The sequence below is a fragment of the Artemia franciscana genome, chromosome 17 (assembly GCF_032884065.1).
Source record: "Artemia franciscana chromosome 17, ASM3288406v1, whole genome shotgun sequence".
NCBI classification, from domain to species: domain Eukaryota; kingdom Metazoa; phylum Arthropoda; class Branchiopoda; order Anostraca; family Artemiidae; genus Artemia; species Artemia franciscana.
Window position 1 is genome coordinate 2166223 of NC_088879.1, and position 17017 is coordinate 2183239.

Below are 17017 nucleotides of genomic sequence, written 5' to 3' on the forward strand. Positions count from 1 at the left end.
AACAAATAAACATGCATCCGTGATTTGTCTTCTGGCAAAAAATGCGAAATTCCACATTTTTATAGATAGGAGCTTGAAACCTCTACATTAGGGTTCTTTGATACGCTGAATCTGATGGTGTGATTAACCGCACTGATGGTGCATTAAGATTGTATGACTTTTAGGTGGTATTTCCCCCTATTTTCTAAAATTAGGCAAATTTTCTGAGGCTTGTAACTTTTGATGGGTAAGACTAATCTTGATGAAACTTATATATTTAAAATTAGCATTAAAATTCGATTCTTTTGATGTAACTATTGGTATCAAAATTCCATCTTTTAGAGTTTTGGCTGCTATTGAGCCGGGTCGCTCCTTACTACTAGTTCGTTACCACGAACTGTTTGATAAATCGGTTTAGTAAAATATTTGGTTATATCATTTTTAATTAAATCTGAGTATAAAGAATTTAGTGAGTATTCCCCTAAGTCCCTGTTCAAAGAAATATTATTATTTATTTTGAGATTAATTTCGATTGATTCTCGAACCACCTGTTTTATTCCTAAATCATTACTGATGAGCGAAAATTTTTCAAAAAGTATCGTGTGGGATGGATTATTAAATATATGCCAACCCAAAGCAGAATCAAAGGAGTTGTTGGAACTATTTGAAATTAGTACCTTGTCTATGTCTTTTTTATGCTGTTGTAACCGTGTTTCTAGATTCTGATGGTTCCTACCGACATAGTAATTTCCACCATCACAAGGTATTTGATAGATCCCTCTTTGGCGAGTAACTGGGGTCTTACCTTTACCGGAATTGAAGAAATTAATGATTTTAAAATTATTAGTAAAAACTACGGACAGATTATTTTTTACGGTTAATAAAATAATTAACCGTAGAATAAAGAGACATTCTTGTAAAATCGAAGAAGATATCTCACAATATGAGGCTACTGATAAGCCCTCAAATATTGTCTATCTTCCGTATATCATATCCCAAAAATCACAACAAAATTAAAAAATATTTGCACAAAAAATAATCTTTCCGTAGTTTTTTCTAATAATTTTAAAATCATTAATTTCTTAAATTCAAGACAAGACCCTAGTTACTCGCCAAAGAGGGGTCCATCAAATACCCTGTGATTGTGGAAATTACTATGTCGGCAGGACCCATCAGAATCTAGAAAAACGGTTACAACAGCATAAAAAAGACATAGACAAGGCATTAATTTCAAATAGTTCCAACAACTCCTTTGATTCTGCTTTAGGTTGGCATATATTTAATAACCCGTCCCACACGAAACTTTTTGAAAAATCTTCACTCATCAGTAATGATTTGGGGATAAAACAGGTGGTTCGAGAATCAATCGAAATTAATCTCAAAATAAATAATAATATTTCTTTCAACAAGGACTTAGGGGGAGTACTCACTAAATTCTTTATACTCAAATTTAATTAAAAATGATCTAACAAAATATTTTACTAAACCGATTTATAATAGTATTGAACCATCTACGAAAAGACCTTTGAGACAGGCTGCTAAACAAGCAAGATTAGCTTTAAGAAATTACACTTAATCACATTGTTATCTTTAGTGTGAATGAGTTTATATTCTTACTTCATTCTTTTTGTCAGTCCTGGTTGAACTTCGTTGAAGTAAGGATGCTAGGGCTTTTTTTTTAAAAAAAGTTAAAGAAAAACATTTTTTAGTTTTAGTTCTCACAATTTAACGTAAGTTTATATATATATATATATATATATATATATATATATATATATATATATATATATATATATATATATATATATATATATATATATATATATATATATATATATATTCTCTCTTGTTCTCGTATTGTACGTATAGATTTTCACTATTGTTTCTACTTTGTATTTGTTTGTTAGGGAAAGCACGTACCAAGGATGGGGCTTAACTCCATCCTTGGTACTTGCGTACATCCTTGGTACTTCGTACATCTTTGGTACTTCGTACATCCTTGGTTGGGGGGGCTTAACCCCTCTCCCCCCCAAAAAAATTCGACTTTTAAAAGGGTACCCATTCACCGTTGCTTAGAGGTGCTTCCTATTTTAGTGTTTGTTATAAAGTTTGGTTTTTATTTTATTCTTTAAATTTGTATCTGTATTTTTTTATTATTATGTACTGAAGACGGTCAAGAGAGTTTTCGACCAAAATTTTTGCAACATCCTCTTCGGTTTTTTCATTGGTTGCTATTATTCTCGTTTCTTTCTTCTTTACGGTTTTTCTTGTTTTGTCAAACTGCATTTAGATAACTTGTTATGATTACGCAAGCTACTTTATGCGGCTTGACTATTTAAAACCCTAATTATACATTCAGATGAATGCTCTTTGCCATGCATTTGTAGTATTTCCAAACAGGAACTCCAAGAAATTCTCAAGGATTATCCTATTTTTGGTGCTTTAAGTGTAATTCTCTTTGAATCATTTGACAGTTTAAAATTTTTAGTTTAGCTTAATAACTATCATAATAGAAATCTCTATTTCTCATAATAATAGGCATCATAATATCATCATAATAGGCACCAATAGTGCCTAGATTTTGAAAAGCACCTTTTTTATATCATCATTAAAAAAAGAGACATCTCCGCCTAGATTTTGGAAAAAACACCTCTTTTTTCAGAATTCCTTTTAAATATGGGAACAATCCCCCCTTACATTTTTTTGAATTGGCACCACTGCAATACAACTTGAGTATTTTTTTTTGTTTGATAATCTGTAATTTCTTTGAAAAGTGAGCGTCGGCTTCGAGTTTTTCTCTATTTATTTTTTTTTCTATTTCTTTTATTTATTTATCTATTTCTTTTAGAAATGTTTCTTTATTTCTTTTAGAAAAATATCTTTTAGAATATTTCTATTTCTTTATTTATCTATTTCTTTTAGAAACATATTCTAAGTCGGTGCCAAAACTGCCAGTCAATCATCATTTTAGTCAATAAACTAAATCCAATGAAAAAATTAGCAGGATCAAGGAAGGTAATGAACCGTTTAATAAAAATGGATAATAGGGGGAAGGGGTTGATTCACTAAAATGTAGGGGGAAATATATTTTTCAAAATCCAAGGGTATGTCCAATAAAAATTATTTTTCAATGACAGTACAAAAACCGGCATTTTCCAATGGGAGGGGGCAGAATTCAAGTGCCTGTCTGAATGTTTCGTATTCTTTCTGCGAGATAATGCAAATTACAAATCCAAAATTGCAATTTCACTGCCGTTGCACCTTGAGTTCGTATTTCAGAGTTCGTATTTTTACGCTAAGATCGTAAAAATTCGTATTTAACTTCTAATATAAATAAAAACAAAATGTAGAAACAACATTATTTATTATGGAAAAGTTCACCGCTACTTACACTTCTAATAACATAATTGCTAAAAAATTGTTTTCTAAGTTGTTCTCTAATGGAAAATCAACAGGGTAATGTAGATTAGGGTATGATCAAACATTGCCCTGCTCATCCTCCTTTTGAGAACAGCTTAGAAAACAGGTTATGGCAATTGTCTTTTAAGTGTGAATACGACGTTCAGGTGTGATAAGATAAGATTTATTCATCATGAAATAAGCATACAGTAGTATATTTTACTATTGCCCCAAAGGCTCTTTGGCCTGTCATGCAACTATTTTGTGACAACAACTACTTAGCATTTTTCATACTTCTTAGTTTTTTTTTTAATTTCTCAGCCTTATATTTTTTTCTTAGCTATAATTTCTTAGCTTTTTTCACTCTTTTTATAGTTCTTAGTATTGACCAAACGTAATTGTAAAAAATTAAGTAGTAATTGAGAAATATGCAATTATAAGTTAGATTACAAAACATTAAGCAGCTTTTGAGAAATTATGCAAGTATACTTTAATTAGAAAATACAATAAAACTAGAGATAAGTAAAAATTGATAAACTACAACTTTAGCTGACTAGTTGGAAATTAGTCCATTCAAGAATAATAAAAAGGACATGCTCTAAAGTTTTAATCAGAGGGTCACATGTATATATATATATATATATATATATATATATATATATATATATATATATATATATATTAAACGCAGACAATTTGAGCCTTTTCCTGACATCATGACGTCCAAGCGGATGTTAAATTAGAAGTGGTGCCTTTTTATAATTACATTTATTTTTTATTTTATTCTTATTTATTTTTTATTTATTTTATAATTACATTTATATTATTCATTTTCTATTGGATCTTTAGCTTTTGCCTCGGCTTGTCTTTTGTCATTACGAAAGACATATCGCCGAACCTTTGTTTCTTTTAATTTTTCAGGTGGTGGGACAAAAACTTCTGTTTCTTCCAACGATTTATATAGTCCATATTTTTGATCTTCAACGGTATGGTAGGCCTTGATAAAACTTGAAACGAACAGATATTATTTCGTGTGCAAAGGAGTTGCCCCTCGCCTCAGTACCTTGCTCTTTACCCTAAAGTTTAACTGTTTGTTCCAATTTCTCAAGAACAGCTTCTGAGAACCAAGCGCCTTTCCATTAGAGTAGAAAGCCCTTTTAAAAATACTTAGAACTTTAAAGAGCAAGGTATTGAGCAGAAAGGCAAACCCTTCATAAAGGAAATAATTTCCGTTCATTTTTAGTCTTAATATTGCTCCTGACTTTCAGTTGAAAAAACTTGTTTTTTAAATTGAATTTATCTGAAGGCTTAATGAGAGCTGGGATGTTTTGGCATTGAAATACACCCTTTGATGCATCTCCCTCCCTCCTTAACTATGCAACAATCAGAGAACTTTGTTGCAGAAGTTTAAATGCCTTTTAAAGTTTTGTAATCTGTCCACTGCTTATAGATAGTATTTTTATTGGGAAACTTATGGGTAGTTTTCGCAAGGGAGTTTTCCGCCGGGGGGGGAGGGGATTTTTCGGAAGAATTTTAAGAGGCGAGACAATTTTTGGGAATAACTTTCTGACAGTGGGGATTAAATTGTCCAGCAAGATTTTTCGTGGAATAATCCGAGTAATTTCGACAAGGGCGTTGCAAGATAACATCTCCGTTCTTATTGAATGTTTTTGGCGTTTAAATTAATCCTTTATTGGCGTGAAGTGATTTGCTTGACAATGCAGTGGTCTATTATTAATAAGAGGGATCAGAGGGAAACCAAAAACCAAAAAGAGGGAAACCAAAAGGGATTACGTTTCAGTGACTAAATTTTCTAAGCCTCAGATGAAAGCTAAACGAGTTTTTGAGACTTCTTGTCGAAGTCTTTTTAGTTCCCATGTATATTTTCATTTTATGCCTTTATTATAAGTCATGGGGAGGGGGGTGTGGGGGGATCGGTTGTTTCGGTATGCACCCTTTGAGGTGTTTCCCTCCCTCCCTAACTACAAGACGATCAGAGAACCCCATTATAGAAGTTTAATTGTCTTTTTAATTTTTTTTAAAGAAATGGAGATTTTCAGAGGGTTTTTTTTTCTGCAGGGGAAGGGAAAATTGTTTAGGTGAATTTCCCGTGGGGAGAAAATTTCTGGGAAGAATTTTCTTTCAACGGGGATTAAATTGTCTAACAAGATTTTTCCTAGATAAAATGTAGGTAATGCCCACAAGGGTGTTATGGTAATGCCCACAAGGTGACATTCCCCTTCTTACTCCACAAAAAAGTTCCTAGCGTTTATTTTTCATCCTTTATGTGAAGTGATTTGCTTCGTAATGCAGGGATTTAGTAAGATACCAAAGGTAACTTTTGGCAAGATACCAAAAAGAGGACATTTCAATTGCCTAATTTTCTAAGCCCCATTGAGCCTTTAGATGAAAACTAAATGAGTTTTTTGGAACTTGTTGTCTGATTCCTCCCATGTATACATTGAGTCAACACCTTTATTTGATTCTAAGGCGGGATGAATTAAAATAAATGCCAGAAATATTTTGTTCAATAAGAAGGGACTTATTACATTGCAGCATCTTTGTGGACACTAACCACATTTTTCCTAGGAAAAACTTTGCCAGAAAATTTGATCCCCGCTGTGAATTTCCCCTGGACAATTCCGCCGTAGCATTCTCTCCACATGTAAAATTGTGCATACAAAGAGGAAGAAAGACAAGTAAATAAAACTATGTAGAAGAACTCAGGGTAATTCAGGGTTTCTGCACTTGGAAAATTCCTAATAATAATCCCCCTCCGTAGAAAAATCTCCCGCGAAAAATGATCTTATGTTTCCCAACAAGAGAATCAACAATGGACATTTTACAAAATTAAAAGGCATTTAAAATTCTACAATGGGGCTTTCTGATAGTTTTTTATTGCGGAGGGAGGGAGATATCTCAAAGTTTGCATTTTAAGGCCAAAACATCCCAGCTCTCAGTGAACCTTCAGATAAATTAAATTAGAAAAAATAAGTTTTTTCAACTGAAAGTAAGGAGCGAGCTCTCAATGAGCCTTCAGATAAATACAAAATGGGTTCTAAGGGAGACACAAGAGGAGGTCATGGGTAAGAAAAATGTATAAGCCCCAGGGCCGTAAATAGGACTTTTGTTTTGGGGGGAAGGTAAAAAAGAGACTTTAGAACACGCATGATCTTTAATCCTTTTTAATCTATTGGAACATTTCTGGTCTAAGCTGTTATTACGAAAGTGAAGAATAATATTAAACCCCAAGACGAGCAGAATTTATTCTGTATAGTTGGGAGACTCCCCCTCCTCGTCCCCACCTTTAAATCATGGTTGCGAAAACCTCGGAGGGGGCTCATTAAATCAAAAATTGAGAGCTCTACACCTTTTTGCAAGTCGAAAGTGATTGGAGACCAGTCAACAACAAGGAATATTTTCTGGGAAGGGGGTAAACGCCTAGACCTGTACCTTTATATATTCAAGAACTGTGATTTACTGTTGTTTGTAAAGAATTGCAAAGAATGAATTTTTTTATATACAAGTTTTAAAGGGTATATATAGCCTATATAAATACTTTAAATATGTTTTTTAACTGAATACTGTTTTTATGACGCTTGGTATTCACCAAGTGACATTTAGCGATCGCAATTTCTGTCGGTCTGTTTGTCTGTCGTTCCCGGTTTTGCTAGTTCGTTCACTTCCAGATAAGCTAGGACGACGAAAGTTGGCAAGCGTATCAGGGACCAGACCAGATTAAATTAGAAATAGTCACTTTCCCGATTTGACCATCTAGGGGGGAGGAAGGACGATCAATTCAGAAAAGTTAAAAAAAATTAGGTATTTTTAACTTACGAATAGGTGATCGAATCTTGATGAACTTTTGTATTTAGAAGGGCCTCCTGTCTAACAGCCCTTATTTTGAATCCCCTTCCGATCTGGTGACATTTGGGAGAGTTGGACGGGGAAACCGGAGATCTCAGAAAACGCTTAGAGTGGAGAGATCGGGATGAAACTTGGTGGGAAGACTAAACACAAGTCCTTGATACATGATTAACATAACTGGACCGGATCCACTCTCTTTGGGGGAGTTGGGGGGATTTCCGGTGCTTTGGTGGGTTCGGTGCTTCTGGACGTGCTAAGACGATGAAAATTGGTAGGCGTGCTGGGGACCTGCCCAAATTGACTTGATAACAGTCTTTCCCCTGATTCAACCACCTGGGGAGGCTCTAGGGAGGGGAAATCGTGAAAATGAGGTATGTTTATCTAATGAATGGGTGATCGGATCTTAATGAAACTTGATATATAGAAAGATGTCATCAGATGCTCCATTTTCAATTCAGATCGGATCCGAGGACATTGGGGGATCGAGGGGGAAACAGAAATCTTGGGAACCGGAGTACCGAGTCTAATTTTAGGTTCCGGCCTCGTCACAAGTGCCATATGAGCTCTTGGCTCTTCCGACCTCGTCACAAGTGCCATATGAGCTCTTGGCTCCTGTTTATATAGGTTATTTCCATACGCTAATCTGATTGGTATTTGAAGCCCTATCAATTTAAATGGCCTCTCAGTCCCTTTGGCTTAAACTGGAACGTAACACCCACGTGATTGCAAGCATTGGTGATAAAAATATTTTTCAGATGACATTTAGAATTTGCGCGAGAAAAGTTGAGAGATTCCTCTTAAAGGATAATTCCCATCGATGTCTCCGGTGAAAATAGGGTTGCCACTAAAATTTGCTAGCTGTTTAAAACTGACTAAAAATTGTTTGTGTTGTTTGTAAATTAACATATTATATAGTATAACAAAATATATAAATAAACGAATTCAGGGAGCCCTCTCTCAGAATTCAAAGAATTTCCTCGCTTTGTCTTTAACTTGAAATATTTCGGTTCATATGTTCTTGTTATTTTTCCAATTTGATACTGTCTCCAAAGATGTTGCAGGCTATCCCTCTTCAAATTAATTCCTGAGTTCATGTCTGATTGGCAACTCCACAGAAAGCTGATATAGAATAAATTGCCTGGATAAAAATATATAAGTTTTGGGAAAAACAGGAACAGAAGATACAGACAACCATTTTATGTTATTTGTTTATTGTTTGTTTTTTGTTTATCGTTTTCTATTTTCTAATAGAGATACAAATGCTAAACTAATAAACAGTAGCGATGCAACCCTTTTCTACAATTATGTGGTCTTTTTCAGAGAGGATTACTAAATTAGAAACAGCACCGGTTCTCAAAATTAATTTGAGGCAACATTCCAAAGGTTTTTCGCTTTTGGCTCAGCTTTTTGAAGTGAATTTCATTGCGCAAGTATACATCAAATAGGGGGATATATTTAAAATCAACATTAAAATGCGATTCTTTTTTTGTAACTATTGGCATCAAAATTTTTTAGAGTTTTTGTTACTATTGAGCCGGGTCGCTCCTTACTATAGTTCGTTACCACGAACTGTTTGATTTGAGGCAACATTCCAAATGGTTTTCGCTTTTGGTTCAGCTTTTTGAAGTGAAATTCATTACGCAAGTATGCATCAAATAGGGGAATATATTTAAAATCAACATTAAAATGCGATTCTTTTGATGTAACTATTGGCATCGAGATTTTTTAGAGTTTTTGTTACTATTGAGCCGGGTCGCTCCTTACTACAGTTCGTTACCACGAACTGTTTGATTTGAGGCAACATTCCAAATGTTTTTCGCTTTTGGTTCAGCTTTTTGAAGTGAAATTCATTACGCAAGTATACATCAAATATTTCTCAATCAGTTACTATATAGGCTGACCAGATCAATCACAGGTTAACGTCAAGATCCTCTGTAGCCTGTCAATAAGGTACCCGATGGCAATAAAATGGCTTAAGAATTTGGACGATTGGGTGAACCCAAGAAGCCTTAGGCCAAGTTACCAGCTTGCTGTTCAATCAAGATTTTGACAGGCCCCAATTCACTTCAATTTTGAAACATATAAAAGCTTGTGGTTTAACCCAAGGAGTTCTTTCATTTTTTTTATTGTGATCTCCACTGAAGACTGAATAGAATGATTCTTTTCTCGAATTTGGAAAGCAGGTGAAGAGTGCCCAAAAACGATTGTTATTGTTAGATCTTTTTTTCCACTAACGTCCGTTGACAACACTGGGGAGATAAGCCACTGCATAAAATGTAATCACTTTTTAAGCAGCGTTGGTATTACGCTGCTTATCTTCCTTTTACTTTTTATAGTTTGATTTAGTTTTCAGTAATACAGATGAATTTTTTTCATCTGTTCTGAAATGAATGAATTTTTAGAGGTTTTACGAGTTCAGGGTGCTAAAATAGGCTTGAAAATTAATGTTAAGAAAACATAAGTCACTAAGGCTAGGAATAAGTGAAGATGAACAGGTGACATTAGGTAACGAAAAGATTGATCAGGTTGGGAGCTTCAGTTACCTTGGTAGTATTATTAGTAAAGATGGTGGGAGCAGTGAAGATGTTAAAAGAAGAAGAGCTAAGGTTCAGGGTGTTTTTTCACAGTTAAAAAAAATTTGGAAGAATAGAAAGATAAGTCTACAAACCAAGATTAGAATATTGGAAGCTACAGTGATGACAGTGGTCAAATATGGCTCTGAAGCATGGGCACTCCGAAAAGCAGATGCAAATTTACTAGATGTTTTCCAGAGAAATTGCCTACGGATTGTTCTGGGTACCCGGCTGACTGACCGTATTTCAAACAGTAGGTTGTACGAAAAGTGTGGTTCAATCCCGCTTTCTGGGGCTATAATGAAAGAAAGGTTGAGATGGCTAGGCCACGTTCTACGGATGAAGGATGACAGATTACCGAAGATTGTCCTTTTTGGCCAACCGTCTGGGGCTACACGGCAAGCAGGTCGTCCTTGTCTGGGTTGGAAGGAAGTCATAAACAAAGATTTAAAGGAAATGGGAACTTCCTGGGAGGGTGTAAAGAGGGAGGCTTTAAATAGATTAGGTTGGAGGAGGAGCGTGCGTAGCTGTGTTGGCCTCAGGCGGCTTGGTGCTGCAGTGAGTTATTAGTAGTAGTAGTAGTAGTAGTAATACAGATGATCAGACGATCACAGATACAGATGATCATAGACGGAAAAATGTTTCTTAAGCCTGGGCCACACTATAATCACATCTGTCAATAAGAAGCAAAGATTTATGAATGACATGTTTATACTACATAAGTAGTTCCAATTCACTTAAAAATTTTGTTTGGGCGGGAGGGGGATTTTTTCTCATCAGAAATACTAAAAAAGGTTATTTTTCAAATTTAATGCCAAAACAGGTATTTTTTTCGAAATCTAGAGGAGAGGATCCCCCTGTGTTTCCCCCATTTGGCACCACTATGCAAATTAAAATGGCAAGAAACTGTTTTGAAAAGCTTGTGTCAATACTAAACTGTTCCTAATTATTGCTTACTAGTATTATATCTTTATATTTTTGCCAGATTCATCTCACTGATGTAAAAATTGGTATTTCAAACTTCTCTAATTCTAAGAAATTATGCCTTAAATTTTAAACCTGATTTAGCCAATCATAAATCTTACGCATTAAAGTTGAACATTGTTCAACTCGAAAGATTGTGAATAGGATAAACAATTGACGACTGTAGTCGTATGTACTTTTAACTTGTCCACGAATATGAGTGTAATAGGGCTCGGGCATCAGTCTCAGATGGATACCGGAAACCATCTAACAGAAACAAATGTCAAATGCTCTAAGTAAAAACAGTTTTAAGGTCGTGGCTTCAATTTACGATAGTTCGAAGGGGAGGGAGATATTTTCAAAATATGATGAGACACATTTGTCGATTTTTCCTCATTTTTCAGTAATGATACTAAGAAAAGGTACATTTGACAACTTAAGGTGGTACACGCCTCTAAATTGGTGCCACTGTTTCAGCTTGATATAACATCAGGTCAAAATTTAGTCAACTGCAGGTTATCAATAGTTGCATGATTGATGTCTACTCATTATTTAGTTCTTTTATCATTTCATTGAAAACTATTTAATCAACTTTTAAATTCTTTCGTTATTAAATCATGCACTTCTTTTATTATTAAACATTTAATTATTATTATTTATTACTTAGTTCTTCTTAATTTCCTGCTGAAAAGAAGAAAACGATTGAAGATTATTTTTTATGACCATGATGAAATTTTGCGCCGTTTTTGTAAATTGGCATCAAAAACAAGAACGAATTTTAAGCTCAAATCAGCGCCGTTTTCTTTGCAAATAGTGCCCGAAAAGGGTTATTTGTGTCGAGCCCTTTGGGCGGTAAACATAAACTTGCTTTAGAATTTTTTTGGCCCAGAGCCCTAATATCTGCTTCAGTTTACAAAAAGTAAATATTTAATAAGTGTTTTACACATCCTGAAGGGGGTTGGAGACTTATCAAATGGAACAGAGCTATCCAATCAGCCCTTGGTAGGCAGTCATAACCCCGGGGTATGAAGATGAATTCTGAAGAGTAAGGAGCATTTTTGGCGAAAATGTTCTTAACAACAAATACAAAGTAGAGACAATAGGGAAAATGTTTTCAAGACAGTGAAGATTAGTTCTGTGGATATTTCGGCCCTATGTCCAAGGGCCGTCTTAAGCACAATACAAGAATAAGAGAGAAACCAAATTAAAAACACTTTTGAAAACATAAAAAAAAAATTAAAAAAAAATAAAAAAAGATCAAGAAAATGTTCTTGATCAAATTAAAGAATTAAAATGTAAAAGATACAGTTTAAAGTATGACAGGGAGGGTGGCTTTATATCATCATGAATTAATTCTGAGCCATATTTTAGGAATGAAAATTTGGTAAATAAAAATTGAATTTAAAATGAACAAAAAATTTGAATTCCATTATGGAATTAAACTCTCTAAATCTTTCGGTAGATGCAAGTACTAATCATTTTATGAACATTCAAGAAACTGATTGAAGCTCTGTGTTTTATAAAGTAATAATTATACTCTTGAGGCTTCCAACTCCCTAAAGAAAGTTTCTTCTTTCTAAAGGATTGATGAGGCAAAAGCATCAGGATTAAGGCCTTATCGATGGGGGGCAAGGGGAGATGAGCCTCCTCCCCCTGAAATGTTTGTCTGACTCGTAAAATTGTAACAAAAATAAATATAAAAAAAATTTTGATCCCTTTTTTGAAGTTCCTTTAGACCCCCCGAGAAACCTTTAACCTTTTGTACCCCCCCCCCCGAAAAGAAAATCTGGATACGGCCCTGATCAGGATGGTTTCAAAAAATAGAAGTTTGGATATACTTTGCAGCTGGAGAGGCCAAGGACCCAAATCGGTCTTCTAGTCATACATATTGAAAATCCTTACACGGTTACGATTCAAACAAAGTGCAAACTACGTTTCATCTCTTAAAAAAGGTCCTGAGGATGTTGGCCCAAATTTATGCATCCAAACTAAAAATACACACGCAGAGAAGCGAGAGACGTTTTTGGGTTAATATGTGACACAGCGATGCTGCCGAGCTAACAGAGGTGGTAGACTTTTAACCTGGTTTTGGCACTTGTCCAACAAGACTCAAGCTGATCGGTCAAATAAATGTGCCCACCATTCTGCTGAAGCATTGGGGGGGCATGCATCAAAGGTCCATTTTGGTCCTATAATCATACAGATTAAAATTCCTCGTATGATTACCGTTCAAAGAAGGAACCACGTACTTACCTTTATGCTAAAAATTGAAAGGCGTGATGGGCGGGACCCTGGATGAAATGAGGACCCTTTTTTGTGCCATAAATAATAACCAGATTAAATTTTTAATTCTATAGACCAATACCTAAGGTTAGCTTTGGACAGCAGTAGTAGGATATATCCAATGCAGTTTTCTGGAAAAAATTGAGATTATGAATCCCAGAGGCTAGTACGTAAGCCTACGACATCACCTTTCAGATTGTGCAAAAACTACACCGCTCATACCGACCTCCCAAGGTAAGAGTTTTCAAGGTTTTGTTGTCCTTTCATAACACCTTTCAAGGCGTTATATAGGGGGGGGGTGTTACCAGATTTTAACCTCCCTCTCAAAATCTCTGTTTGACTCTTAAAAAAGCAATAAAAATATATATACACACAAATTTCCAATGCGTTTTATTAGACCCCCCTCCCCCCGAAAAAAATACCCACAACAACACAATCTTCGACAAAAAAAAGAAAAAAACTTTTGAAAGAAAAACTGGGATTTTCAGGAGTCAGTAGGATCAAGCAACACCCCCTCTAAAAAACAACCAAAAACAAAGCCGGTTAAAACAACAAAATTAAGTCAAAGGGGATTTTTAAGTCCAAATGCCGTAAATCAGGTCTTGAGCGGTTTTGGCAGTCCCTGAATACCCCAGTTCTTGCTCCACCCACACAAAAATAATAGAACCACCTTCACTACTTACCCTTTAGTGACGGTTTTAGGCCTCATAAACTAGGGAGGGGTATAAAAATATTACAATTGTGGCAATTTTTATTCAATTAAGTACCTTAATATGAGCGTAAAAATATAAAATGGAAGGAAACTAATATCAGACGTCAGAAAAAACTGGGGGCAGCTGCCCCCTTATGCCCAGGCCTGGAACCGCCAACGTTACACTTATTTCTAAGTTTATGTAAAGTAGCACTTCATTCTCCCCTTACCAAAGACATCAAAAAGAACATTCCATGATTTTTCCGCTTCCACCCGCATTAAAGAATATGAAGAAATGGAAAAATTTAGAATTAGTTTACAATCACTCCTCCTCAGAAGGAGACACTATTAAATCCCGAAAATAACTTTAAAAAGTTATAAAATACTTATATCATTCCTAAAAGTGCTTTAATTTACTTTGCTTCCGCCACTCCCTTGTACAAATATATAGCTCAAATTGTGTATTCTCCATGAATTTACTCGTTTCTATATTTCGTTGATTTGCTTCTTTACCGTTAAATCTATTTGAAGAAAAGAGTGACGTATAGAAAAATACATGGGAAATGTATAGTTAAGTCTATATATTTTCACACTAGGGGGGAGAGGGTTAAAGTAAGGAGAAGCACTTTTAGGAATGATATAAGCATTCTAGACTTTTTAAAAGTTGTTTTCAGAACTTTATAGTGTTTCTTTCTGAAGAAGAGTGATTGTAAACTATTACTAAGCGTTTTTTAAAGCTTACCCACCCTTAGGGAAATATTTGACTAGCTTCCCCCTACCCTGGAAAGATCGTTAAGATTACTTATAGAACGTAGCCCATATAGGAAAGAAAAAGAAACATACCATTCGATTCCCTCCATTCAATGTTCTTTCCAAATACAATAATCACTACCATCGTAATTGTGTCCCAGCCTCCTCCCTAATTCACCAGATGCAGCTCTTGGCTAGCCTATATAATAAAGTTTGGTGATTTTGTGAGTTTGTCATTGCCTTTTGTGGGCACTTTTCATCAACAGTTGGGGGTAAATGTTTAGTTTAGTTCCAGTTTAGAGCTCTTAGAAATGGTAATTCTAGAAGTGCATCCATTTCTGGTTGACCCTCCTCCTCCAATGGGCAAACTAAAAATGCGTAAAGTGGGCTTGCTTACAGGTAACATTGCCTATAGAGCGTAGCGTATTAGTCCATGAGCCCCGCGGGCAGCGGGGCGAGGTCTGTATTCTATATTCATGGTACTTATCGGTTATATAGTAAACATTTGGGATGTGAAATTGGATTAATGCTAATGAAATAAAAAAAAAATATGATGAAAATACAATAGTTTAGAAAGAAATTTGGGGTATATATTTGAACATTAGGGACGGGGGGGGGGTAAATCATAGCATAAATTATACTAACTTAACCTAACCAAACCAAAATACCAACTAAATACTTAAATAAGATATAGCTACAATTTATTTTCCAACCAAGCCAAAGCTAAATGTATGGTATAAAGAAGTTGCTTGACCAGTTTCTTGTGTCATTTTCGCATTATCCGTGATCGAAATTCGTTGATTATATAACCAATAAGTACAACATTTATTTAATAACCCTCGTTTGAGGTTTTTTTTTAGTTTTATCACTCTTAGTTGAATAAATATAGAATACAGACCCTCGCCCCGCTGCCCGCGGGGCTCATGAACTAATATGCTTTGCTCTATAGGTAATATAGCTCACTTTATGCATTTTTAGTCTCGTTGGAGGGGGATTTTAGTAAGCTAAAAATAGATGCGCTTCTCTAATAATGATAAAGAAACAATATACGATCATCGAAGTACTTTCAGGAATAATATAAGTATTTTAGACTTTTTAAAAGTTGTTTTCAGAACTTTATAGTGTTTCCTTCTGAGAAAGAGTAATTGTAAACTATTATTAAGCTTTTTTAAAGCTTACCCACCCTTGGGGAAATTTTTGACCAGCTTACCCCTACCCTGGAAAGATGGTTAAGGTTACTTATGGGATGTAGCCCATATCGGAAAGAAAAAGAAACACACCATTCGATTCATTCCATTCAATGCTCTTTCCAAATATAATAATCACTACCTTCGTAATTGCGTCCCAGCCCCCTCCCTAATTCACCAGATGCAGCTCTTGACTAGCCTATATATCAAAGTTTGGTGGTTTTGTGGGTTTTTCATTACCTTTTGTGGGTACTTTTCATCAACAGTTGGGGGCAAATGTTTAGTTCAGAGCACTTAGAAATGCTGATTCCAGAAGCACATCCATTTCTAGTTGACCCTCCTCCTCCATGGGACAAACAGAAAATGTGTAAAGTGTGCTTGCTTCCAGGTAACATTACCTATTGAGCGAAGCGTATTAGTCCATGAGCCCCGCGGGTAGCGGGGCGAGTATTCTATACTTATTTATTATTATAAGTATCCCATACTTATTCAATGAACCTCGTTTGAGGTTTTTTTTTTCAGTTTTATCACTCTTTGTAGCCTAAATATAGAATACAGATCTCGCCCGCTTTCCGCGGGGCTCATGAACTAATACGCTCCGCTCTATAGGTAATGTTACCTGTAATCAAGCCCACTTTACGTATTTTTAGTTTGCCCCATGGAGGAGGAAGGTCAACCAGAAATGGTTGCGCTTCTCTAATAATAACAAAGAAACAATATGCGATCGTCAGAATCTAGCTTTTTGTATATTATCTAGGTCCACCCTCACTGGAGGGAAGGGAGCTAAAACATATTTGCAACGGGAGTGGCAATATTATTTGGAAAGAGCGTTGAATGGGAATCGGCTGATATATTTCTCTTTTCTTGTCTGATTAGGTGACCGCCGTCTTAACGTGATAACAAATGCAACTTAAATGGTAATTTTGAAGTAACCTTGATAAAAAAAAACTCTATGGCAGCCCGGATTTAGTAATGAAATGGTCATAATTATATAACAACTAACTTGATGTGAGTTCTAGAATCCATTTTCTGTGTCATTTATTATAGTATCCAATATCCAGATCAAACTGTCTTTTCACATTCAATTTTTCGACCTGTTCACATACAACTACGCAATTTTGGACTAAAACATTGTCAATTTGCCATTAACCGTATCTTACCCAAAATTCGTCCCATAGCTTTTTCAGAGAGTGCCGACGATTGGTCATTGGTTAAGTGAGACAAGGGGGTCAACCTTCCCCTTCAAGCTGGGCACTTCTATGCAAAAAGGGACACCGGAAATTCCGACATTGCTCAAATGGCAGAAGGACCTTCTGAGAAAATGG

The 17017-nt window shown here is 35.3% G+C and overlaps 1 protein-coding gene across 1 annotated transcript in view; it reads right to left on the reverse strand.

The window, feature by feature from the left end:
* The window catches only part of LOC136037733 (transforming growth factor beta receptor type 3-like), a 167412-nt gene extending 150600 nt beyond the window's left edge, over nucleotides 1-16812 (reverse strand). The window contains exon 1 of the mRNA XM_065720508.1: nucleotides 16696-16812. Within this exon, the coding sequence (XP_065576580.1) occupies nucleotides 16696-16730 (35 nt within the window). The 5' untranslated portion in view covers nucleotides 16731-16812. The remainder of the gene's footprint in view (nucleotides 1-16695) is intronic.
* Nucleotides 16813-17017: the final 205 nt, after the last annotated feature.